Source organism: Corvus moneduloides, chromosome 8, assembly GCF_009650955.1.
Source record: "Corvus moneduloides isolate bCorMon1 chromosome 8, bCorMon1.pri, whole genome shotgun sequence".
In the NCBI taxonomy this organism is placed as follows: domain Eukaryota; kingdom Metazoa; phylum Chordata; class Aves; order Passeriformes; family Corvidae; genus Corvus; species Corvus moneduloides.
The window spans coordinates 15744618-15771417 of record NC_045483.1 but is presented as its reverse complement, the minus strand read 5'-3'; the positions used below and the strand labels follow the sequence as shown (position 1 = coordinate 15771417).

Here is a 26800-nt window from a genome sequence, read left to right as displayed (position 1 = left end):
ACATTGCAAAACCCATGGGAATAAGAGCTGGAAGTCACTTGGATTGGGCCGTTGGATTGGGTCCCCAGTGTTTTGCAGGGAAGCACCTCCAGTGTGTGCTGTGACCTGAGGAGCCGTGATCCTGCTCGGAAGCACAAACTCTGTGTCAGGGCTCCCTGGGCGAGCTCTACTCAGAGGGCACCACAGACAGCCCAGGGGTGGGCTAGAGTGTGTGCAGGTGGGGCAACCTCCTATCTGTCAGCATAACATTATGCAGACCTGTTCTGGTTGAGAAAGAACCGTTTACGGGAAACCTGTTTGGGAGCATTACTTGGCTAAATCAAACTGCTCTTACTGTACCCTGGTCTCTGTGATTTTGTACAATACATTCTACTCTCTTTCACATGTGCCTCTTGCATGTAGCTCCTGAGTTCACTCATGATCTGAAACAGTAGCAGGAAGTTGTACACAAAATTTCTGGTCTATATGTAAAGATTTTCAGTTCTCATTGACCCTAGGAGCTCTTAATTGCTCATTAAGGCCACTGATTATTTTGGCAGAACGATGGGCTGTTCAGTTAGTGAAACAGCTAATCCTACAATATTTTGATAGATGTATTTTGACTGCAAAAACACACAAATAAAAGCCAACTTAATTTATTTGGAAGCTTAGTTGCTGGAGGCAAGATAACACCATGACAAAATACTTGCCCTGTGAACAGTATTTGGGACACTTAAAATCAGAAGAGAAACCCATACATGCTTCCTCTTTCCTGTTCTGTTCTCACCAATTTGCCTTGCTGTCAGCAGTTATGCAACATCTGTTCTTGAATTTAAAAACAAATCAAACAGCCCCAAAACCAGCAACAAAATACCCCAAACCTGAACCCCCCCTGCAATATTCCTAAGGACAGTGGGTAAAATATATGTGTTTCCCTTTTTATGTTATTTTTAAAGATCTTTAGGGTCTTTCTGGCTAGTGAATTCTATTTGTTCCTTCACTCAAAAGTTTGGTTGTTTTTTTTTTAAAAAGTTGAAAAGCCAGCTTCTCCTTGTCCTTATTATCTCTTAGTACTCTCTACTTGTTTTCCCTTTTTTTATTTTTTTGCTCTTATTAATTCAATAAGTAATTATTTGTAGTAGATCAACATAGGACTTCCAGTTTTAATTTTGTGCTGTATCTGACTGTGGACTAGTTATGCCTCGACAAACTTGTAAAATGTTTTTGAGTAAGATCTATTTTAGCAGAAGACAAGGGAATGCTGCCTCACTTCTATTTTTGTCATGATTCTAATATAGGAAACAGCTTTCAAAGCCCCTGCCAGTTGCCCTGAACGTCTGTCTGAAAGTGCTAAACAACAGTCAATCCCAACTGTTCCAGATTTATTTATATCTGACTTCTTAGTTATCAGTCAGGGCTGCAGCATCAGACATCCTGCATGCCTGGCTCTGAGATTCACTTACAGTCATGGTAAGCTCCGTAGGTCAAATGTACTTGATTTATTATGATCCCATATAGGCAGCACCTACATAGAAGACAGAATATTATTTCCAGGAGTCACAGGGTAAAGATTGAATGTCTCTTGTAATTTTTTCACAGCTTTTTTGTCTTCTTTTGTTTGTTTGTTTTTAAATAAAGAGTACTTTTTCAAAGTTATTATGGAATCATTTTCAGGAGTACCACAATAAAACTTCTCCAGTGCTGGTTTTAATCAGAAGTTCCTTTAGACCTAAAACTTTAGTTGGTGGGCTTTGGTTTTGGTTTTATTTGTTTGTTTTACTTTTTTATTTTAAGCTGTTTTGGTGCATTATTGGACATTTCCTGAAAACAGTGAAACAAAAAGAGATATTTGAAATTATGCTTGGTGCAAAATTCAGTGAGACTCAGCTGTCGAGTACTCATGAATTCAAATGTTTTCTCCCTTCATTTTTCTAGATGTCTTGTTTTCCGTGTTGCATTGCTAGTCTGTAAATTCTCTGACATTTTGAATATGAGTCTTTCAAATTGAAAACATGTCCAAAAAAAAAAAAAACAAAGGACAAATGAAATTATAGAGGAGAGAATGAGCTGGGTTTTGTATGCTAGCAATCTTGAAAGAAATCAAGAAAAATGAATTGTTGGAATGAAGTGGGGATGATGCAGAGGCTAATCTTTATTCACACATTGATAAAGCCTCACCTTCAAGGCTTCTCCCACCTACTTGAATGTGCCCCACAGGCAGTAAAATTGAGCCTTGCTCTTTCTGAACATATGTCATCACCTCCAGATGGATTTCAGTGTCCTTTTGATGGATAGCCTTTTCCATTACTGGAGGGTCAGACCATTGGGCAGTGTCTGGTCTTTCAGCAAGGTTCAGGATTTTTTGTCTGTTTGCTTTGATAAGTGTTCACTTAGAGGTTTGGGGCAGACAACATCAGTAGGTGATGCTGTGGGTCAGCACAGTCAGTGAAGTTTTATGCTGGAGCTGCTCCACATCATGATTTTCTGTCTTCAGTTACATCCAGGTGATGCAACATCCCCTGCAGTCCTGAGTAAATCAATACAGATTTCCAGTATCTACTTGTTGGTATAATTTATTGCATTTTGGAATGTTTGCTGTGTTGGTGCCATACATGAATTCCCTGTAGTCACCCTGTATTAGGGGCACTCTGTTGATACTCTTAGGGCTAGGAAGAGAAGGCTGCAGAAACCATTAGCCATGGCTAATCTGATCAAGCATGAAATCTGAAAGATTAAAATATTGCTTACAGTCTAGTGACCTCCACCACCACCCACCAACCCCCCAAGGGCTTTATCTGGTTCGTTTAGTGAGCAAGTCAGGCCATAGATGCGTAGTCAGTTCCAGCAAGCCTTATTAGCTAATTTATTCGTTGGTGTGGTTGCTTAGCTTAGCTGTAGTGGCATGTAAGCTATCATTGGGACTAGTTGGAGTCCAGAAATATTCCTGCAGCACTGAGCTTGAACAAAGAAGGTTTTCCTGGATATGGCATCCTGAGCAGGATGGTGCCACCACAGGTCTGCTTAGGCACATTACCTCAGATTTAGTGCTGGGCCTGACGGACATAAATGTTTGTGTGTGAAATAATGCTGAGCTGGGATCTCCAGCATGGTGAGTTACACCAGGCTTAGCTTAGTGTGGTGTCAACAGTGCCATTTTGGACCTTGGGGGATGGCACAGCAACACAGATTTATCTGCAACACATTCCTCAGGCACATCATTGCTGTCTGTATTATCCAGGTTTTCCTGTTTTCCCAGCTATTCTAGGGGTTTGTTACTCTTACTGAATCTTGCCTGACATCACAGAATACACTGATCATGTGTTTGTGAAAGCAGTCTGGCTTTGTCAGCGTTTGAGTTTTGAGCATTGTAACAGCAAAACCAAAATCATTCTGTAGATCAAGCACACCTTACCTTACCTTGGTTGCCAGTGAGTTCAATATTTAGGTTGCTGAGAGAAGAGGGACAGTCGTCACTGAAAGTGAATATGGTGCACTTGGGTAGGAGAAACTGCCAACAGCTGACAATGTGTGTAAGAGCTCCTATTTCTAGTTCTAAGCATCTGTATTGTTGTCTTAACATTTCTTTTTACCCCTCCTATGCATTGTAAAGCTTAGCACCATGTTTTTATGTTTGTGTCATGCATGAGGGGATTTTTAATGCTTTGCCTCTGAATAAGGCTAATTCATTCCCATTGCCTGAGAAGTCTTTGGATTACTTCCTTTGGCATCTGTTTGGATATGTTACTAATGGAACTGGCAAAATTATAAATGCCATGTGTTGGTCTTGGGTAAGCAGATGCCCAGTTCATAATGTGTTTACTTGGCTTTCACCCCACAGTTTGGGAATTAAATGTGGTTTGTGGTTAAGTATTTTTTGAGTACCTATGAGACATTGAGAAATAAAGAAATATGTATTAAAGGATGCTATGCACATTACCATGTCACAGTCTATTTATCTCTGGCAAAATCCAGATAATTCATGTTTTATTTAAATAGAAATTGATGGGGTTTTCACTTATTTGCTGGTGTGCTGAGTTAAGCAATGCTTATGCTAACTACAGTAAATTTTTTTCTTTCCTTTTTTTTTTTTTATTAAACAGATGGTGCCAACTGTTTCAAAAACTTTTTTTTTCAGTTTGTTTTTTTTAACAGATTGCTATCTTTAAAACGACTTTTAAAATACTCTTTACTGCTTTTTCCTTGTGATAACTATGATTTTTCTAATAATCACTAAAAATTGCATAAGGTGTTTTAAAATGCCAAAAATCATGCAAAAGTTTTCCTCTCTTTTTTTTTTTTTTTTTTTCATTTAAAAAGATTGATGTTGGATAGAGATGAGAATTAGAGTTTGAAAATGAAGCATGGCAGAGCTTGGAGATAGGATGGGTTTGGAATGGGAGGAATGCTTTGGCTTTACAGTTGATTTAAATGTGTGATGCAGCAGTCTGATCCTTTTGTGTTTTCCCTGTTCTTCAGTTTGTTATCCTGTTATCTGATAAAATTAAGCACATTTGTCCCTACTGCTCCATATGGGACACTAGGGGTGAGGGAGATCTCATGAAAAACAAAACAGTGTAAGCAAAGTTGTACAAAGTAACATGAAATGATTCTCATGCTCTAATTTAAAACAATTGGTGGGACAGACAGTGTGAGCCTTTCTGATTCTCTCTAAAGTACTGTTTAGATGGAAGCACTGTTGTTGTAGTCTTTTGACTGATCTTGATTTCATGGATGAAGACCATTTCCATGGTTAATTCCATTGCCACTGCAGTGGCAGTTGTAGTTTCTGCCAGAGGAGCAAGCATGAACAGTTGCAAGGAGGAAGTATGGAGTCGTAATTCCAATTTCATTAGTTATATTCACAAGAAGGTATCTGGTTTGTCCAAATACAGCAGTCTGTTCTAGGAAACTGCCTGCTTTGGCTTAACTGATCAAATACAGTACCACCACAATCCAGTGTGAAATGCTGAGCCAATTTTTGTCTTTTAAAAACTGAAGTCAGAGATCGTAATATGTTAGAATGGAAACTGACATTCCCTATCCAGAATTACATTGTGGGGCAAATAGTGATTCTGGGAGGGTTTTTAGGTGTTGTTTATCTATGTTCCAATACACGTGTGCAGTGTCAGTCGTTTACCCACTGACATCTGAGGCCATGTCTGTGATTTGTAGTCCCTGTGTCTTCCCACAGCAGGGCAGCATAATCCCAAATCAATGCAATTCACAAAATGTGTGGTGGCAAAATGCAGTACACACTAATGTGCTCTTCTGTAGCTGTGTGACTTTAGGTTGATTTTGCAGAGAATTTTCTTTGAGGTTTTTGATGACTTTTGTTTGAGCTTCCCTTTTTTAACCTCTTAACACTTCTTCCTGTCTTGTCCTAAACATTTGAGGATTCTTGGTGGTGTACTGATAATGATGATTTTTAAATGTCTATCTTAGATACCTGGCACAGCAGTCTCAAAGAGCATTCAAGGAGATTGCTTCATATAAGGGAATTTCTGTCTCTATGTAATTTGCAACTTCTTATTCTAGGGGAAAACAAGAATCTGGTGAGGTAAAACACAAAAGTATTTTTGAGCTATCCAAGCCTAGGCAGAACAAATCTGATTCTGAAGTAGCGTTGCAGGATTACTCTCCCAGGTTTCATGTTGCTTTCAACAGATCCTACTTATTTTCAGAATTGCTAGGTTGCTATAGAAGAAACCACAATTTTTAGCAAGCATTTGACCCTTTTTCAATAATTTGAACATATCTAAGTACCTAAAATCTTTCCATGTTTATCTGTAGAGGCAGCCAGACCACTTCTGTCAAATGGAAGGAGTTAAATATTTGCCTTATTCTCATTAACCTCTTCTAAAGCCCAAGTAGATTTTACTGTGGGTTGTACACCCCATCTCTCCCCAATACTATTTTTGTTAAATGTCACCTTTTGTTTTGTAAATGGAAATACATTAATTGATCTGTAAGTATTATGGGCTTCAGGATAAAAGCTGTCCTTTGAACTGGCAATATGAGTATTTCAGATGCTGGATATGCTGCGGGTACCTCTGCCCAAGGCAGTACATCCATACATTTAGGCCTCTCTCTGATCTCAAAAGCTTGGAGCAGCTCAGAACTGGTGTCTCCCTCAGCTGTCTCAGTGCTGTGCTTGGCAGATTTTGTCTGCTCAATACCATGCAAATTCTACCTGGTTTTGGGACCTCCGATGTATCTGACTACTGATTATGCCAAGAGAGTGTAACCAGTAGTCAGCTGTATGCCAGGGGAGGCTGGGCAGTTATATTAATAAAGTGAAACACTTAATTTTTTAGAGGATTTGGTAAGTCCAGTATTTTTATTTTTTTTAACACGCTATTCTGATCTCCCAGGGAAATGCATACTCATACTCACTAAAAGCAGTTTTGGGTTTTGAGAGGAATTTGTTGTTCAACATAATCCAATTTTGGAAGAAAACCCTTGTATTATTAAGGAGGGTTTTTCAAGCTGCATCTTTTCCTTATAGTGAACAAACACAAGAAACTTGAACAAACCAGAACCTGAAAACAATCCACATGTGAGTGAACATTCAAACCAGTTATTAGCAGCACCACAGCAGCAAATGACAAATTGATTACTTGATTAAAAGAAGGGAAGTCAAAGCTTAGTGCTGAAGCTCTGCATTCTGCCTTTAAAAATGTCTTACAGCTCACAGGAGAGTTAGCATCATACAAAAATCAGAAAAAATGTTACTAGCTTGGTCTCTGCAAATGACATGGGGTGTCTTTTCTTTTTGATTGAAGTATTTTACTTTGAAGCTCTTGACAACAGTCCCAAATATTTTGTGTATCACAACATTTAGTAAGTGCTGCTTGCTTTCTTCTTTAAGAATAAATTTTTAGAAAAACATATAATTTAAAGTGAAAACTATTTTTATTGTAAAACCCAATATCAAATTTAATTTAAAATAACTGACTTCAGCTAAACGGTAGCCTGGATTTTTGGACCGGTGCTTTCTTCCTCTGAAAATTTATTTTACCTCATGCTGATAACTGTGCTTGAAATAGAAGCTGAAATCAAGCAGAGCATTTATATTTCTGCAGAATTTTTCCATGTTAATTTTGGTTGGAGTAGGACTGGAAAATAGCTTTTTTGCAAAGGAGAGTAACAGGTTTTGTTCAAACTTGAAAACTGATCTCTCTTGAGCCATCTGTTCAGAGTAAAAGCAGCAGCAGCAGATCTGACCCCCTCCAGATGATGACCATGAGCTGCTCTGCCCAGAGCAGTCACCATTGCATATTGCCCTTGAAAATAAAAATTTTAAAAATTCAATTCTGAATTTAGTTGGGTTTTTATATTTAGGAATGTGAATGCTTTTTTTTTTTCATGATGCTGACTCAGTAAACTTCACAAAGATAACTTCCATCTCATCAAATATTTAGTCTTTGTCATATGAAATTCATGTGACTCCTCTTATAACTACAGTAACCAAATTGTATGTTAGAGCCTTTCTTTTGCATTTTTATACCTTTTAATTCTGATTTATAGCTGCTATAGATCACATTGCAGTCTGAAGTCTGATGTTGAAAATGGCTGTGACCTTTGAAAGAGGAGACAACCCTATAAATTTGCTGTTGCAATGTTTTATACGAGTTTAAAGTAAATGCCAGATAAAGAGAGGCTTTAGTATGCCTGTAGAATATTCTTTTGCTTAAAAAACCACAAAAACCCACAAGTAATTTATTTCAGGCTTTTCTTTTTTAATACAGGTGGGTGGGAGTATTTTTACTACAGGACAAACTGAGATGGCATATGCATACTGTTCTTTTGGGGCTTTTTTACCCATAACTGGTGAAAGTAAAGTAAAGTAATGATGGCTAGAAAATTGTTTTTGCTTCTTGACATGTTTTGGAACTGAAAAGGCTTTGTAAATCTTTGTATGTATTTACTACAGCACTATAGAAATGTTGTCCTTTCTACTGAGGAAACACTGGGGCATCTCTCCCATGTCCCACAAATAATGCATGTCCAGAAAGCAGAGGTTCTGTGGGTACGTTGGGTTTCTTCTTCCACTTAAATTGAAGATGTGGAGAAAAACGCTCCCTAATGTTTATGCCAAAATAGAAGGTTTCTATTTTCCCTGTTATTTGTGATATGGTAAGATCATTATTGGTAAGGACTAAGTGTTAACTTTCAATTCTTTTGGTGATCTCATGATGTGGGCTATTTACTGGTATGACTGGGATTATGAAGACATGCAATTTATTTTACAGAAGCTACTGATACAGAACCTCAGTTTTCATTCAGCTCTTCTCTGTGATCCACTCCATTGCTGACTTTTCTTGTTATGTCTCCTGTCTTCCATTTGACACGTATGCTTCATTTTGTTGCTATTAAGATTCAGGATCCAATTATTTTTCAATGTAATGGAGGACATGGGCACAATCCTTTAATTAAAATCAAACAAACCCTTCCCAGTACCTGTCTGAAATGTGGCATATGAGGAATTTCTTACATATCACACCAGCCAGGCTTAGTCTGGTATTCATGAAAAACATGTAAAAATGTAAATGTGTATAAATAGAAGAGTCACTGTAAGATGTTAGACTGTTCCTATTTCTTATATACCTTTTGTTTTTTGGAGAAAAGAATCAGCTGACAGGGTCAAACACTGTCATATAAAATTAGACCATCTAAAAGAAATTAATCTTTGCAGCCCTGACTAATACATAATTTTACTCTTCTGCAGTAGCTGAGATTACAGCCTTTTCTATTTTGAGGTTTCTTAAGTATTTAAAGCCTTTGAAGTTTTTTGAAAATGCAGTCATGTCACTGCAATGTTTAAAGGAAAAGTCTGCGGTTTTTTTAACACCTCAGATTTTTATTTTTCAAAAATGAGTTTAATTTTTAATAGTTGTTTCATCTTTGGATTTAGAAATGTGTTTTATTCATGTTCAAAGCATCTTCTAATAAGATTACTAAGGTGACTTTGAGCAATGACCCTTGTCATCACATTAACTGATTCAGAAATTTGGTTCACACTGTTTCTAAATGTTCCTTTCCTGTGGGCTTTAAAAACAACTTTATTTTAAAAGTTCTAGTAAATACAACCATAATTCCGTTCAAAACTATTTTTTAAAATCCAGGAAAAAGAAAAAAAGAAAGTGAAATACATATTTCATGAAAAAGTTAAGTCTATTTAAATCTACTTCTTTGAGACAGCCATCTCAACCATCTAAAAATAACCCTAAAGAAATGAGACTAGAACATTAATTTTCTTTGCCATTTTAACTCCATCTTATTTTTTACATAATAATATGAGGTAGATTTATATACTGAAATACTTTTATAAGAAATCTGAGGTTGATGCTAGATTTTGTTGTAATCCTGAAGCTTATAAAAACATCAGAAAAGACACTGTCTAAATGAATGAAAGAAGATGTGCTTCGAAGGTAGTTAAACTTTTTTCAAGCATAAGTCCTTCCCTTCCACAGATGAAATCAATGCATGGGACTACCCCAAAGGCTCTTCTGACTTGCTGTGCAGAATGTAAAGAGGAAATTCTTCTCTTCATTCTCTTAATTCTGCCAGCCAACCTCAGCGTTATAAAGCTGAAAACACATAACCCTTAGATTATGATTCCTGTATCTGATTTTGCAAGTGGGCTGAATTTTGGGAATGACGGATTTCAGATCAATGATATATGAAATGAATAGATGACATGCAGACTCCCATCATGGAGATTCAAATACTCTCTGACCTTATATATAATTCTTCATTACAGTGTTTCACTTTGTTTGAAAAGAGCCCAGATTCTAAGAACTAGAAATAGGTTAATCCTTCCCTGTTGGCTATATAGCATTTGCATGCCAAAATGCTGGCTTTGTACCAGAAGATTCAGCTCATGGTTGATGTATTTGAACAACAAATTATGTATTGTTGTTCTCAAATGCAAGAACTTAAATTATTAATTACATTGAGTATTCACAAGTTGAGCACATAATGGTACCCTTCTGTTATTATAATAAAATTGAACTAATTCACAATTAATTGAAATTTCTAAGAAAAACTCTTGATTAAATCCAGTCCACTCTGGACTTCATTAAGTGAGAGATCTGTGCTGTTACTCCATTAGTTCCGTTCTGAAATATTCCTGTATCACTAAATAACTAGAGACTGTCCAGACAACCTTTAGTCTCATAATGTTAGTAATTAATCACTTAAACTGAAACAGAGTATAAAACTTCTAATATAACAAACTTCATTCCTACCTTCTCCCATGAGTTAGAAAGCACAGTCAGTGATTTCCTTTTATTCCACCAAACGATGGAGCTGTAAAAGAAAGGTGTTACCAGATTTAGAAGAATAAAAGAGAGCCTTTTCTATTTAAAACATGCTTTTTTCACAAATGCTGTGAAATGCAGTCAGTCTTTTCCTGGTGAGTCATGACAGGCACGAAGCTGGATAATCTTTAACTCTTGAGAAATATTTTACTTTAGACAAGATAATACTCTTTTCTGATAAACTCTACCAGCTGTGGCTTGCTAAATTGAATGGTGTCCACAGGGCCTGTAAGGTTATTTTCTCTCACATGCCTAATACATATAATGCACATTCTGCCCTAATAAAGGTGCATGAATAGTTCTTCTCAATTAATTACATTGAGGAAGGATGGGCAGAATACATGCATAATGCACTACTAGCTAAAACTCCAATATGATTGCCTGTAATTTGTACCAACATGCCAGTTTTTAACATAAAAGTATGAATATCAAGATATTAGAAAGGCAGATTGGGCACCTTTCCATCTAGCATGTTGTTTTGAAGAGGTCACTGAAGCCTTATTACAAAATGTGCTTTCAGTAATTCAGAAAGGTTCCCATCATTAGACAAGATATGCCAATGTTGGTATTAATTGAAATAGAGTTTTTGGGGTTTTTTTCCAGGCTGTTTAGGCTGGCAAAAATGCTTTTGGCAGACTGTAACTACTTTTTTTAGTTCCAAGTGTATCTTGCATTTCAAGTGGCAACCTTGTTTCAAGCTTGTGGGACACAGTGTATATGCCAGATTTTCCAGTTTATTCTCAGCAAGGTTAACTGAAATTAGACCAACTGGACTAAATTACCCTTTCATATGGAAATTGTGTCACTGTTTAGCTGTCAGAATAGGACATGTACAAAGGAGCTTAGTTCTGACACTGCTTTTCATAAAATAATGAATCTTGGAGCTCAGGGTTGAGGATCTCCTAGGATGGCTTCAGAAACTAAGGAAATTCATTTTCTCCTCATCCTCCCTCTGCTGTACCCTTTGAAAAGTTGTAATGACTTCTCTCACCCCAAAATATGTTGTTGCCTTCTCCTGAGAATTGTTTATTGTCAGCACTGCAGTGATGTGTTGCACCAACAGCAGAGGAGGAGCTGGATTGCTTCTGCTCAGCCAAGTATCCAAATATCTGTGGATAGGGAATATTCAGCTGTAGTCAGGTTGCTGTTTTTTGAAGCCTCAAATATCTCGCCTGTTTTACTTTGTGGAATTTGAGTCAAGGGCAGTCCCTTGAGCCCTCAAACCTTTAGAGTGTCTGGTCAGGTAAGAAAGGAGCACTGCCGGAGTTTGACTGCAACCTACTACCACAGTGTGCTACCAAAATTCTGCCACAGAGCATTAAAATTTCGAGGTTTATCAAATCTTTTACTTCTTGGGGAAAAAATGGATGATTTTTTAAGTGATACAATATTCATGAAGCACAGATAGGAGAATGTGCTGAAGCACATGATGCTAGGGAGTTTGAAGCAACTTTCAGCATCTGCTAAATTGAACTTAGAGTGAGATAATTCTTTATGCAATGCCAATTTTGGCACAGGTATTTTCCAGTTTAATTTTTTTATACTGGAATCTGAGTTCAAAGTGCATCTTCTGCTATAGAGTTCCAGTGAAATGAAGTGCATCCATGGAAGCACATGTTTTCCTGGATGAACAAGTAGATGCAGCTCTAAACTGTGGCATTGTGATGAAGAGGGTAAGTCTTCAGTAGCGGCAATGCCTAGAATTGCTCATGGGGAAAAAGCTGCACCTTTCTGAATTTAAGGTTTTTGCATCTCTATGTGCTTCTAGAAAATAAGCAAAAATACCATTAACTTCAGCAGGTGTCTTTCTTGACCATATCAGCTTCTATGATCCTATTATCTGAAGTTCTGTTCTTTATTTATTTTTCATTTTCATGTAATCTTTGTTAATCTTCAGTACCAGGAGTCCTTGAATGATTGGAATAGATGTGCAGTCACCAGGTTTTGAAGTAGTGCTGGACATCATGTCATGCTAGTGCAGCCTCCTCCTTTTCTGGATTAGCACAAGGCTGCTCTGTAAACAGCCTCCGTGTCTTCAGCGGATCCTTGTGGATCCCGCAGCAGGAGAACGGTTTATTCACGGAGGTCTAGAGAAGTGAGGAGCTTGTACCTCTCTGAACTTCATGGCAGGCACTAGCTCCAGGTCAGAAAACTGAAACCTCACCAACTTGGACTAATAGTGTAATCTAGCAACCAGAGAAAAATAACAAGTATCTGTTTGGTTCATTTTAACTGTTTGGGGAAATTATGATCATACCATTTACTGTACCCCCAAAGGGTGGTCAACTCCCAACTACAACAGATGTAACCTCTCACTATGACCTAGAACCACCCCCCCCCCCCAAAAAAAGACATACAAGTGGCAAATTACGAAGGGCACACCCAACATGTTCACTTGGAGTGAGAAAACTCTGCTGTAGCGATTGTGGAGCAGGGGAGCAGTGCCTGCTCTGTGGGAGTCCTCTCAACCAGGCAGCTCCAGTGATTCAGCAGCCTGTTGTTACCTGGCTTTGTTGAGTGCAGGGGGTGCTGTATTCGTTTCATTTCTGAGGTAGCAAAAGCATGGGCTGCTTGGGTCAAATCTTCATGCAGATTTAACAACATTAAATAAAACTCAAAGTTGTCTTGGCATCTGCATTCAGCAGAACACCGAGTGCTACACACTTAGTTTTACTGGCTAATTTAAAGTCTTAAAATTCTGAATTACATGAAACAATTTTAGTAGACTTTCTTCTTTCTTTTGAACTGCTTTATTTAAATGTAAGTAACAACAGCAGGTCTTTTATTCACAATAAAATACAAAGCATATTGTTCTTTTTCACTGGGCTTATTGTTTTATTGAACATCTTTTCATTTTTGTGTGTATGCATAGAAGTCTGTTTTTCTGTTTACCTGTCCACTTTCTTATCCCTCTCTTCTAGAATTTATTAATTGAATATAGTAAGTAGATATTTTGTGCCTCCATTGTAAGATGTTAATCACTGATACCAGCAGATGCCACTGGTAAATAGCTCCAATACAGTTGTTGGATAATAGAAACCCTTATTCACCAGCCTATATTCTCACTGCTCAGAATCATTAATTAATCAAATAGACATCCTCAGATGCAGCAAATACTTTTGTCTCTAGTCTGAAATCTGTACTGTATGAGGGTATGATCTGTTCAGTGAATTTAATTTATGAAAACAAACTACCAACCTTAACAGTTATTTGTAATTTGTTGATCTTGCCCACTTCTTGGGCTTGTTTGTTTAAAAAATGCTCTCTAAATTAATCTGTTACTTTTCTTTCTTGTGCCCTTACCCTTTCCAAGGTTACGCCTTTCTGCTGTTCCAGGAAGAAAGCTCTGTACAAGCTCTGATAGATGCCTGTCTGGAAGAAGATGGAAAACTTTACCTATGTGTGTCAAGTCCCACAATCAAGGATAAGCCAGTAAGTAGCTCATGCCATGACACTTACGCTGGTTGCTAACCCATTTGCTGTTACTCTTTCAGTTAATAAATAAATAAAAAATACTTACAATTAATTACTTGTCATTTCCTGTTTCTGTCCTTGCTGTTACTTTGAATTGACTTTCTGTATCAGCGTAACATGGCTTTAACATTTGCTTTTTTCTGATAAATGCCATGTTCAATTAACTTTTGTATTTGCTACTCCTGGTATGCATCAGGAGTGTGCATCCTTTTACAGTATTAACTGTAAAACAATGGAGTGGTAACTTTTCATCTATATGATTTGAGAGAAAAGAAAGCCTAATGTGGTGAAATGAAGAAACTTGCCCAGGCAAATTAAGATCCAGATAGCATCAAATATCCCCTGTATTTCATTAGGTTTTTTTAAATATTATTTTTTATGCGTTCAATAGCTAATCCATTTATAATTTAGGCCTCACCTTATAGAAACTATAGGGTAAAATCAACTACTGCAGACAGCTATAGCAGAATAAAAGACATACAGTAACCAGTTTTTATTCACATCTCTAACATTGTTTATTGCTGGTCTTTTTTGTGCCTATGAAGATACACAGATAAGGTGAAAACTACAGACAAATAAGAGCCTTTTGAAAGTACTATTAAAAATCTTGCACAGATGAATGAACAACCCAGGACTGCAGCACAATGAGCGGGCTTGTGTGATTCCTAGGATCAAAAAAGTGGATTGATGAACAGCTTTATCTAAATAATTTGAGCAGTTTTTTCTGTGTAATCTAAAGACTTCTTATCAGCTGTGTTGCTTGCTGCTCAATAGAAATAGGCATTCACATATTATACAAATTCCTTTTGTATCCAAGCACAGAAATGAATTTTATCAGCTCATATCAGTGCTTTTAAATTTGTGGATCACTGTATGTGATTTCAAGAAAGCCAGAAGCCCAAACTGCAACTGTAATTGCACATATATGGTAAAATGTTCTAAAAGTCCTTTCACAGCTTTCTCCCTGTGATGGCGATTAGGAGCAGGGAATTAATGAGCGTAGGAGTTTGTGATGAGGAGATTTAACTCAAGCCTGGCCTCTAGAGGTGATAAATGAGTTGTCCCCCTTCTTTTGGACACTTAGATAAGCTATGTTCTCAAATTGTCTTGGTGCTTATACCACCAATTTACTGCTTTTGAAAAATTAAAATTTTGTTTTCAAGTATAGAAAGATTTGGCCTTTTTTTTCTTAATTAAGTGGCCAAGTTCCTCTACTAAAAATGATCCTTAATACAGGTGCAAATTCGACCTTGGAACCTAAGTGACAGTGACTTTGTGATGGATGGGTCTCAGCCTTTGGATCCAAGAAAAACAATCTTTGTTGGAGGAGTTCCACGGCCTCTCCGAGCTGGTGAGTAGAAGGAAAATGTAGGACATGTAGCAGATAAAGTAGAAAAGATGAGGAAAGATATATAGTATCTGTAAAAGAACAGAAAATGGACCCTGTGTTTTCCAATGATCACATCTTGCTTTCTAAGACAAGGAGTATCTTCCTGTTTACAAAATACAGTGAACACTTTTTTAGCTTTTAAATAGGTTACTTATTAGGATTGCCAATAAAAAACAGTTTTCCTCAACTTTGCAAAATATCCTAGAACTTGGCTGATTTTTTGTAATGTAGACCATCTTAATCCTAACCCTGATTTGTTTGCTGAGGTGCAGACAAGTTTCTCTTTCCTTTGACTAGAAGACCAGACCCTTTCCATACCAATTCCAACCTCAGCTCTATGATTTATGTTTCCCTTTTATTGAACCCTTACCTTAATTTTTCCATGGAGCTATGGACATGGCCTCTCAGCTATTGTCCAGAAGTAAAATTTTTCCCAGGCCGGGTCTCTTGGTGGCCTCACATGGAAGACCATTTTCCAGACTCGCTCCTAATGTAGCATCTTTCCCTCCATTTTTTTTCTTCACCCTTAGCTCTTTCTCTTCACTTTTATTTGCAGAGCCATAGACTAGAGTCCTTTGCTTTTGTCCAGAGGGAAGATTTATCCCAGCCCAGGACTCCTGGCAGTCCCCATTTTGTTTTGAAGGTCCCATTTGAGCACTGTTCCCAATTGTAGCTCATTTCTTTCTTCTAATCCTGACAATTTTGGTGAGCCAGTGACAAAGTGCTGAAGCAAGTTAAAACATTTCTCCTGGCCAGATCTTTCAGCAACCCTCACTTCTGTCTATACTTCCTTTTCACTCTGAGGCAGCTGCATGGTTTGTCTTTCTCATCCTCTCAACCCTAATCCTAATCCTGAGAAACTGTAGTAGCCAAGGCCTCTCAGTCACCGTCTGGAAGACTTTCTTTGTAGCCTGCCTGCAGTTTTCCTTCAGCAGCCACTTTCCAGCCCACAGGAAGTTCAGCTCCTCACTTTATCTTTTGCCTAATCCTAAATCTTTTGGGAAGCTGTACCAACGTCCCCCAGCCATTGCTGACAGTAAGATTTCTCTTATTCCACGTTTCTTGGCAGCTTTCACTTTCCTCACCATCTTAAAATAAGGCCCAATTGTAAGGTGGTAATTATGTAAATAGTAACAATTAAACATTAGTTCATTTCTAATGATGGCCTTTATAAAACTGGATGTCATTTTGCCTGTCATAGAACACTTTTGAAAACTGATGCCTTTAAATAGGTAACATCTCCAAAGTAGATAGTTGCCATTTTTTCTTGTTTGTAGCTTTAAAGATCTGATACAGAAGTTCTTCCTAAGATATCTGAACACTGCATGGATTCCTTGCCCTGGAATCCTGGATATTCTTTCTGTATTGGCAAGAGTAACTTAGTGGAACTACTACTGTAAACGTGTTCCTGATGTTTGTTCTGAACTGTCATCTTTTGAGATCACCACCCAAATGATGATTCCAATTCATTAGAAAGCAGAAGAATCTATTTATCTATTAATCACATTATGCTGGTAGTTTTTCCTTACTTTTTGGAGCAAAAGTATTATCTGGTTTGGTAGAATGAGTCAGACATTTGTTTGCTTGTTGCAAAAGGACAAATTAGCATATAGTCTTCCCTGCACATAGATTTATACAAACACATATACCTATTCAATTTACTAATGAGAATTTTGTGAGAACTATGAGAATTTAAATATTTAGTATTTGGGGAGGGTTAATTTTATTTTGGGTACTTAAATTGTAACTTGCTACAGAAAGTGTTTTCACACGTTAGCACTAGAAAACGGCTGACTTGGCAGGGCCTGTACAGTTCTTGCATTGTCCATCTGACAAATGTGTTGCCTATGAGTTTTTACAGAGAGCTTGGCTCAGTGGCCATACAGCCTTGCACAGTTTACATGGCCCTTCCCTGCTTTCTTCAGCCTCTTTACTACTTCATTCCATTCTTTTCCTTAACTTTTCTTCTTTATGTGTCCTCAGCCATGCATTCAACCTGTCTTATTTTATGTATGATATTTATAACTTCTTTAGAGTTATTCTTAATATCATAAAAAGCAACAAAGCATTTTAAAATATCCACAACCAAGAAAATACCAAAGTATTAATTTAAGTCACACCTAAAATGGAGGCTTGCCATAGCTGCAGGAACTTCAGATGTTTCACAGGTTTTTGTTTCAAATGTGAAACACATCTTTGATATTTTTTGAACCTTAGTACTTAGGGCAAAATACTAGATTCTAAACCAGGAATATCGCTAAGTGATCTTACATGTAAAGTAGCCTTAAAAGGCCTACCAAGTGCCAGTGTTTTAATATGCAATATTGTAAATTCTTGTTCATCTGATACCTACTTTAACAGTGTAAGGCTGCATTTTTTTCACACTTCTGTAAAAAGTTGGTGTGACTGATTCTGGTTTTTGCCTTTATATTTTACTATAATTCATGTAAGGTTGATTCACTCTGTGTTTCAGTTTGCAATTTCAGACTTTGGAAGACAAGTCTGATAAGGCAAATAGTGCTTTTTTAAATACAAAAATCCAAGTGCAACACCATTATTTGTGTTAAATCTATTATATTTAACAATTGACTTCTTGCAGTTGAATTGGCAATGATTATGGACCGTTTATATGGAGGTGTCTGCTATGCTGGCATTGATACAGACCCAGAGCTGAAGTACCCAAAAGGTGCTGGCAGAGTGGCTTTCTCCAATCAGCAGAGCTATATTGCTGCTATCAGTGCTCGCTTTGTCCAGCTCCAACACAATGACATTGATAAACGGGTAAGTTAAATAGCATGGAGCAGAATGGTTGTTACCAAACTGAACAGGTATTTAAAAAATCGTTATTAGCATTGTGTCGGAGAACACTGTAAGTTCTGTTATTCAGATGACATTTGTCAATTTTTTTAAAGCTTATTTAAGCATCTAAAGCAGAGTGAAAAAATACTTTAAATATCTTAAATAACCGTTCAGCGCTAAACCCAGAAAATAATTGATTGTGAGATCATTTTTCCTCGGTTCTCTTTTGAATTCCATAGCATTTCCCAGCTTCTTTCTCCTTCTTTAGATGTTTGCTCATTGTGCATCAATGGCTTTTAGTTTAGTGACTACTTGTGTAGCTTCTGACAGTTTTGCTATTATTAGGCACCATTTTCTGTCAGTAGTGTAGGTCTAGACTTGAAGTCCCTAAAGCACAGGTTTATTTTAAGTAAAATAGGTGATGCTCGCCTCAAAAGTCCTGAGAATTATTTAACTAAAACCAAATGCCAAGAGATGCTTGATAGGCAGAAGGGGGGAAATGAGATGGTTTTGTTCAGTCCATATGAAATCCCTAAAGGGCTTTTCAAATATTGAGTGAAGTTACAGGATTCACTGAAATTTGACTTGAATGCATTTAAAGAAAATATTACTTATTTCCAAATTTTTTTTTTCTTTAGACCTTCTGCCTTCACCTCTTGATTACACATACAAACAACATCCATGGCTCTGCTTTTAGAATTATTCAAAAGAACATCCACTGCTGCTATGTATTTTTCTGATAGGGATGGTTTGTTTTTTCCTTAATCTGGCATAAATTGTTTCTCCAGAAGTCAGTTTAACAGGTATTGCTTGTGTCTATTATGTGCTGTATGCATATAAATCCACACAGCTGCAAAGTTCAAACTATTTTGACTTTGTCTTTAGAAATCTGAATTGTACTTTTTGTCAGATTCGAGGAGGTCGTGGAGTTATAAGTCCTCAAACAAGTTTTGTATGGTGCTTACACCGTATTACATTAACTAAGACAAGGCTATCCCTAAACATTTCTTGTCCATTGGATTCTGAAAAATCTTACAGACAGATTGAGGATTACTTTTGGAGTCTTAATGACACGTTGAACCCTTTGAGATTTATATATCAAACATGCTTGCTAGGGGTTTCTTTTTAAGCTTTAGGGTAAAGCCACAAAAGGTGACTAGCTAGTAATTTTTTTCATTAATCTGTTCTTTCTTCACTTGGTGGACTGATAATTTAAGTTTATTTAATTATCTTATATCTGTTTTTAAAATAGATTTATGTGTGAGTTTGAAGAAGTATGAAATCTCTTAATGAGTCCTTAAATCTTAGTTTTTAAATCTAATAGATTGAAATCCCTGACCAATACAGCAAACATTCTTAAAATCATTTCACTAGTAACCAATGCAATAAAAGATGAGGGAGAGAGAGAGAGAGAAAGAGACTCTTATTTGAGACCTTCACAATTCATGCTTGGGAAATTTGAGTAGGTGGGGATCTAGAGCTGTGCTGGACATCGGACCTGCTTTCTTCCAATTTTATTTGAGACAGCGCTGTTTTATTTTACATGATGCTGCTAATTTTAGTGATATGGCATCTGATATGCAAAATGGCAGTTACTCAGACTTGTTCCATGCAATACTAGTAGCAGGGTGTAATTAAAAAATAGATTGGCAGCCCTAGCTGTTCCTTAGGTGAGAAATACAACTCACTTTATAAGCTTTACTTCAAAGGAGTAACATTTGTTGACGTGTGATCAGGATAAGCTGAAGTAAATTCAGCATAAAGCTTTTTTGTAGAATGTTTCTTGTCTATATTTCTATATGTTTCTTTAAATATCTACGTACTTCAGTGTTGTTACTAGAGTAAGGTTTTCCTTGCAATATACAAATTGTGCCAGACTGGCACTTGTCCAGTTACAGCAACATTATGTATAAGAAATGTATACTTCGATTTTTTTCTATGTTTTCTAGTGCAGTTGATTGTACTTAAGCCACTTTATAAATAGCATCAGAGAGCCGTAAGAATTAGACATGCATGAACTCATGATTTCCCTGGAATGAATGAACACTCAATTTAAATGTGTAGGCACAATTCATAGGAACAGACTCAACTTCTGTAATAGCATTATTGCAAGTGCCTAGTCACGCATCAGTCCTGCTGTGTTTGGCACAAATGCTTTAAAAACAAAAAGCATTCCAGCCCCAAGTTGTTTACAACTGAGTGTAGGACAAAAGTCAGCAGCTCTCCAGCTTATTTGTAATTGATGGCAAGGCCTCAGTTGTAACTACAATGAAACTTTATTGCACCTCAAGAGTTAAACATCTTTAGATAGTGATTTTTGCCAACAAAATGGGGAGTACTTAATACAAGTACATTTAATTTTATTTAATTTGAATCTCTTACTAGTCTGGTCCTACATTTTGCAAATCACAAAAATACCAAAGAGACAAAAAAAAATCTTCTGTGGGAAAAAACCTCTGAAACTCATCAGACCTCTGAAGTTTCAAAATACAATTTTGTTCTTTATAATTTTTTCTTCCTAAATGCTGCTCTCATGGCCTGCCCCCCTAACTATTCACATTCCTGGAGTTCTCTTAGTGGAAAAATCCTCAGAGATGCTATTTTTACTGTACTTCCATCTTAGTGCTTTCCCACACCTAACTTTTCCAAGGAATGTTGAATAGTTACGAAAGCACGACCTTCTTTCTTGAGATTTTTCTGACAGGTAAAGTGCTTCATATGAAAATTTAACTACCAACCTCGGGTTAATCCTGCATCAGTTGAAAACCTTCAGTAGAGCCAGAAAGAATTAAAATACTGGGGTTTGCGCTCATGCTTAGCAAAACTATGAGATGTTCTTACAGTTGTTTTCTTGTCCCTGGTGCAGGTGGAAGTGAAGCCATATGTGCTGGATGATCAGATGTGTGATGAATGCCAGGGCACTCGCTGTGGTGGAAAATTTGCTCCATTCTTTTGTGCCAATGTTACCTGTTTGCAGTATTACTGTGAATACTGCTGGGCCAGCATACACTCTCGTGCTGGGCGGGAGTTCCACAAACCACTGGTAAAGGAGGGAGGTGACCGGCCCCGCCACGTCCCGTTCCGCTGGAGCTGAACCCCGGCCGCACCCAGCAACAAGTACTGGAGTAAATAAAATTGAGTGAAAAGAGAGCGCTGCCTCAGGGCTTAGTGTTCTGGAAATCTGTGCATTCGTCCTCGACTTTAATGAAGATATGGGTCTTTTTATTACTATTATTATTATTTACAGTCACATTACTGAACTCAGTGTCCAGTATAATACAAACCGGCAGAGTGTAACTGTACTGATTTTGCACTTTGATTCACACAAACATCTGCTTGGTACCTTAATTTCCTACACAAGACTTGTCACTAGTGACATTATGTAGACTGCCATTCTCATCAGTCTTCACTGGGCTGATGTGTATGTGATGAAGATTTTTTTATTGTAATTATAATTATTTTTATTTTTAAACTGGAGCATGCACTTATTTTCAGAAATTTAGACTTGCCCCTAGCAGATGACTTACCAAAGGTAATATTCACAAGTAGGTGGCAGATGTAGCAAAAACTTAAACAGATATTCAGCAATCATTAGTTTGGGTCATTTAGAATAGTAATAACCCTTAAAGAAAATAAGCCTTTAGTTGCTCTCCATTTTGACTTGTAAGGATGATACCTCATAAGCTGGATCAGACTTTTTTCTTTTGTTTTGCTGAGGGTTTTTTTTTGTTTGTTTGTTTGTTTTGTTGGGTTTGTTTTGTTTTGTTAGGTCTTCTAGTGTTATGTAAATGTATGCTGCAATAGCTTTTGCTGCTATTAAAATGGTATTACTAATACCATAATACTCTATTCAGGCTAGGGTATCAATTAAAAATGAGTATGTGATTAAAATAGTGATGGCTGCTGAAAGGAGATCAGTATAGCATACAGAAAAGCTTCCAAGGAAGGTCAATATTTTTTGACTGCATGTTTACTTAATCAGGTTGCTGCATGCAATAAATTTTATATATGTCTAATATAAAACCTGCCCACAATGCACAAATTATGATCTACGTAGGCTACAAAATGCTCAGTAACAAAAAAAAGTTGATTACTGACTGGAGGAAGGCATGCCTCAGTAAATGTAATGCTTCTGAAATTAGGATCAGCCCATTACAGAATGACCTATATTACAACAAATATAAAAACTAGCTGTAGGATATTCTTAAAAAAAATTTGTGGATGGTAGATGAAGTACTTTGCGGTGCTCTGTTATATATCGTGCAATTTATTTTATATAGTAAAGTGATTATGTCTAGTACTGTGATCAAACTTAACTGTTAAAGCCTCTGTATCTGACATTAACACATTTTTGACAGTTCATAACAGGTACATAAACAGAAATGAGCTCTTAGTTACAATCTCTCTCCTAATGCTTGCATCATTTACGTAGCTGCAGACCTTGTCCAGAAAACCAAAGAGCTCATGCTGGCGTACATACACTACCGATTAGATAGTCTGTCAAACTAATAACCTAGGCACATTTAAGGAAGTTAGGAAACAAAGTGGTGCTAAAGAAATGTCTGCATATAAAAGTAACATGAGATGTCTGCTCTGTGGATGTGGCGTTATCTCTCTAATCCCTGGATGTATCCTGTGAAGCTTGAATACAATTAAGACCTGCTAACACAGTGGACATTTTTTTAGCATGAACTATGGGGCTGCAGATAGCATATAAATATAAACACACTTGGTATACTAATGATTGTGAGAATGTGTACACTATTTTTTTTTCTTTTTCCTCCTTTGTTTTTGCAGTTCTGGGGACAATCTGACTGGATATGACACCGCATAGTAGATTTAAATGTTCTGGGTTTTGTTTGTTGTGATGTCCTTCTTTGTGTCTAATTTAGTAAGTTGGTTTTCCCAATGTTTAGTTGCAAGTATTGGCTTTGAAAGGATTTTTTCTGTTTTTGGAGAAAAAAAAAAAAGAAAAAATAGTTTTTTACTGGTTTAAAATGCTTATTATTATTATCCCTTTTGAAGTTACTTCTGGGCGGTTTTGTGATATTGCTTTTCCCAGCCCAGATGTCTTTTCTGTTTTTTTTCATCTGTACAAGACATTTTGTTATGCACTACTTTTTGTATCTAGACAGTTTTCAACAGTCGGCTGATGATTTTTTTTAAAGAAAAAGGCATGCTTTCTGACTGACATGATCTTTTGCAATACCTCAATTTTGAAATATAGGAAAGAAAATGATATTTTCTAAGTAAGTTTATTCAGAAAAATATATATTAATTTAATTCTGCAAGAAAAATGATTTAACAGATGGGTAACTTTATTTTTTTCATGCTTATTTGAGTTTTTTTGAAAATGAAGAAGTTAGAGCTTTATAACTGTAATATTAAAGATCATAGCTAACCTACAGAAGTCTACCTAATTATGTGAAAGAAGTAAACCTTTTTGAAGAAATACCCCTCTTTCATGTAGAAAAATACCCCCAGAGAGAAAGAGAGCGAGAGAGAGAGAAGCTGGAAAATGTACAATATAGCATAATGTTGGATTAAATCTGAAACAAAATCATCATAAAGAACAGGTGTAAACACAAACTCCATTTGGTGCTGAAAGTTGTGAATAGAAGGTGAAAAAATATTTTCCCTTAATTTGTATATTTATAATCAAGTGTGATTATGCACGACTGACCAGAATTGTGAGAGTTCTTCTGTTTGTATTTTTTTAAAGAGAACTTTTTTTAGTTTATTAAATTATGACATGCTCCCTTTTGTTTTGTAAATGAATGTGCCCCTGAGTTGTTAATATGTTATATTAAAAGAGGGTCCTTCAAAAAAAATTATTTTTTAAAATATGGAGTTCTGAACTGCAACTTGACTAAGAAGCCCCTGGGTACAACAGGTCCTATTGTGGCCTTTTCTGATGTGAGACTTGAACTAGTCGATTTTTTTGAAGGCTAACCTAACCTCGACTATTTGTTGTTATGTGCAATACTGTTTGTACTGTTTGTATAAAAAAAAAGAAAAATGAAAAGAAAAAAGGCATAAATCTTTATTGCAGATTTATTTTCATTGCAGACTTTAGACATTGTGATTCACTAAAATCATTTTTCTACTGTCAAATATGTACCTTTTCTTCATGCTGGTATTTTTTCAATAGTAATGTAGCCTTTGTACTGAGACAAATTTTCATTGTTATTTTTAGAAAGATTTTTTGCTAAGAAAAAAATTAAACATATTTACATATTTTTCATTTTTATTTCGTATTTTCTTTAAGGAGTGCTTTCTCAACCATTAATATAGTTGTTTCTGGGAGAGACTTTCATATCTGGTCAATGTCATTAATATTATTTTGTATTTTTACTTGGAATAAATTAATTTTATGATGCTGATTCTTTAAAAGTTTATTTTTTTCATTTTCAGTTATTTTTGAAGCTAAAATCTTTGTAATATTGTTACTAAAGTGTCTAGTTTTTTGAAATGCAAAGCTTTATGTATTAACTTGCTGATGTGGTTTACAATAGTGTGGCAATGATGAAAATGGTTGGTTATGTAAAGTGATTGGAAAATTGTAACAAAGAATTGGGCAATAAAATGACAGAATGAAGCAGAAAAAACGTGATATTTTGAAAAGCCTTTTCCTTTATCAAAATGATTTAGGGAGATAATAGGGATGTCACAGTACCAGTTCGCTGTCTAGATTTATACACCACCAGTGTTGATGAAATACTATTGCCGTTATAAGGAACTAAATCTATTGAACAATGGGTTTTTGACCCTGCCCATTCAGCATAATTCTTCATTACTTTTCTTGTCATGAACTCAGTAACCTCTCTTTTCAATAGCCTTAGATTGAACCTCCTAAAATATATATTCTTCATTGTATTTTGCCACCGTGTTATTTATTTAATGAAATTGCCCCTTTCCTGCACAAGTCCCTCTCTGCATACGTTTCTCAGTGGCAGCGTGGAGCAGACTGTTGGTGCCCACACCATTTTCTAACCCAGCCACCCCACATGGGTGGGAGCTGCCAAGTTAATGCAAAATACTCTCTGTCCATCCCCTGGTAGCAATGCAGTAACTCATATTGCCACCACGTCTGAACATCCGTTCAGCTTCTTTGTCTTTCTCTGTTCTTCTCGGCCTCTCTTGTGTCTTTGTCCTTTTTTTCTTTTGTATTGGCAATACCAGGGGCCAGTATCAAAACACTTTTCACCTCCATTTACATCACCTTTGTTTCCCTATGCAGCCAGAAGAAACCCCTTCCTGAAGCCAGTGACTGTTCTGGCACCTGAAACAATCCAGACTAAAACTGGTGTTGCGTAAACAGGGCATACAATGACTTTCTCTAGACAAAACTCTCGCTTCCACAAGTTGCTGATGACCTTTTAGACTTAACTTCTGCTCGAGTGTTAGAGTGACTCGTCCGTGACTTGTGGGAAGAAATGTGCCCAGAGTTGGTCTATTGTGTATCCTCTGTGTGTTCAGTTCTGTAAGTAATGTATAGACTAGATCAAATAGTGAAGTAAAATTTAGACTCAAATTAGGTACTACTGGTTGGAATGTACACAAATTGCAAACAAAGGAGATTAAGGAATGAAGAGGGAATAAAAAATTCCTGCTAAGTGGTACAAAGTTTATGCTTATATTTCTGCCGACATGCTTGTATTTTATAGCCTGCTAGCAAGGCATGGGCTAAAACAAATTGTATTGCAAATATGCAGTTAGCAAATAACTTTGCTGATTTCACTATCTGTTAGAGTAGTAAAAAAAAAAAAAAAAAAAAAGAAAAAAAAAGGCGCTTAACTGGGAAAAGCTCCCATGTTAATATTTCAGTATTGTGACATCTCTACTTGCAAGGTATGAGTGAAAGATTAGTCACAGATTTGTAGAAGTGTCTCTTTTGTTTAATCTGGCTTGTATGTAGTTGCTTTTATGCTAGTTTGTATGATGTCAGCTAAACCCTTTTCCTTCCTTTCTTTCTTTTTTTTTAAACAGACAAACTTCTTAATCTCTGCTGCTATAGTGTTCTATCATACCACAGAGTATTTTATATTCATGTTAGTGACTACTCTATACCCCAAATGGGTAGCTGGTCAGAAATCACATTGGTCACATAATTCTGACACACTCAAATTTACATGACAAAAAGTTCACCAGTAAGTAGAAAACCAGGGTGCTAACAAGAGATAACTTTTGCTCTTTTTTCTTTCCTGGATGTAGTTCTGTTGGGGTATAAAGTATTAGATATTTGTAATTTTACTGTCAAACTAATGGACATTAACTTTTAGAGCATTCACAGCTAAGATCTCTGTACTTGTTTTTCAACTAATTTTAAATGTACTGTATCTTTTATTACATGTTCTCTTAGATTGTTTTTGCTAGTAATTCTAACAAGGCTTCTTCCTTTTTGGCTTGGACTAATGCTTGTATGGAACTGCAGTACTGTGACTAAACATGGAGCTCAATGCTGCTATTGCTTACAACTGCTTAAACTTTGTAGTTTGGACTTTATTTTTTTCTGTAATAACTTATTAAATATAGTTGTATGAAGTACTGATATTTGTCATCCTTTGCAAATGCTAAGGAAATCTTGGGATATACTTTATGGGAATGTAAACTAGATACAAAACCCCTGAATCTTGTACTGGGAAACTCTTTACACTAGATGAAGTTAAGCAAAGACACACCTTACATGCACACAAACTGTCTTTCCTAGTTATTTTATAATGCAAGTATATGATCCACTTATATATTCTCTCTAAAATGGAAAAGCCACCTTAAAGAGGTATTTATTATGCTAAACTGAAGGTAAATACAAAAATATATATGATGGAAATATTTC

General features: G+C 36.4%; 1 protein-coding gene and 1 long non-coding RNA gene across 9 annotated transcripts in view; one reads left to right on the top strand and one right to left on the bottom strand.

Annotated features, from left to right (window-relative positions):
* The window catches only part of CPEB3 (cytoplasmic polyadenylation element binding protein 3), an 80410-nt gene extending 53899 nt beyond the window's left edge, over positions 1 to 26511 (top strand). For all 8 annotated transcript variants that reach the window (XM_032117078.1, XM_032117077.1, XM_032117083.1 and 5 more), the window contains 4 exons: positions 13615 to 13733; positions 15012 to 15126; positions 17765 to 17946; positions 20831 to 26511. In XM_032117078.1, the coding sequence (XP_031972969.1) occupies positions 13615 to 13733; positions 15012 to 15126; positions 17765 to 17946; positions 20831 to 21058 (644 nt within the window). In that variant the 3' untranslated portion in view covers positions 21059 to 26511. The remainder of the gene's footprint in view (positions 1 to 13614; positions 13734 to 15011; positions 15127 to 17764; positions 17947 to 20830) is intronic.
* LOC116447674 lies at positions 1061 to 11405 on the bottom strand. The gene is made up of 3 exons (XR_004241647.1): positions 11293 to 11405; positions 10230 to 10290; positions 1061 to 1504 (listed from the first exon to the last, which is right to left on the bottom strand). It is a non-coding gene; the product is annotated as an uncharacterized LOC116447674 (long non-coding RNA).
* Positions 26512 to 26800: the final 289 nt, after the last annotated feature.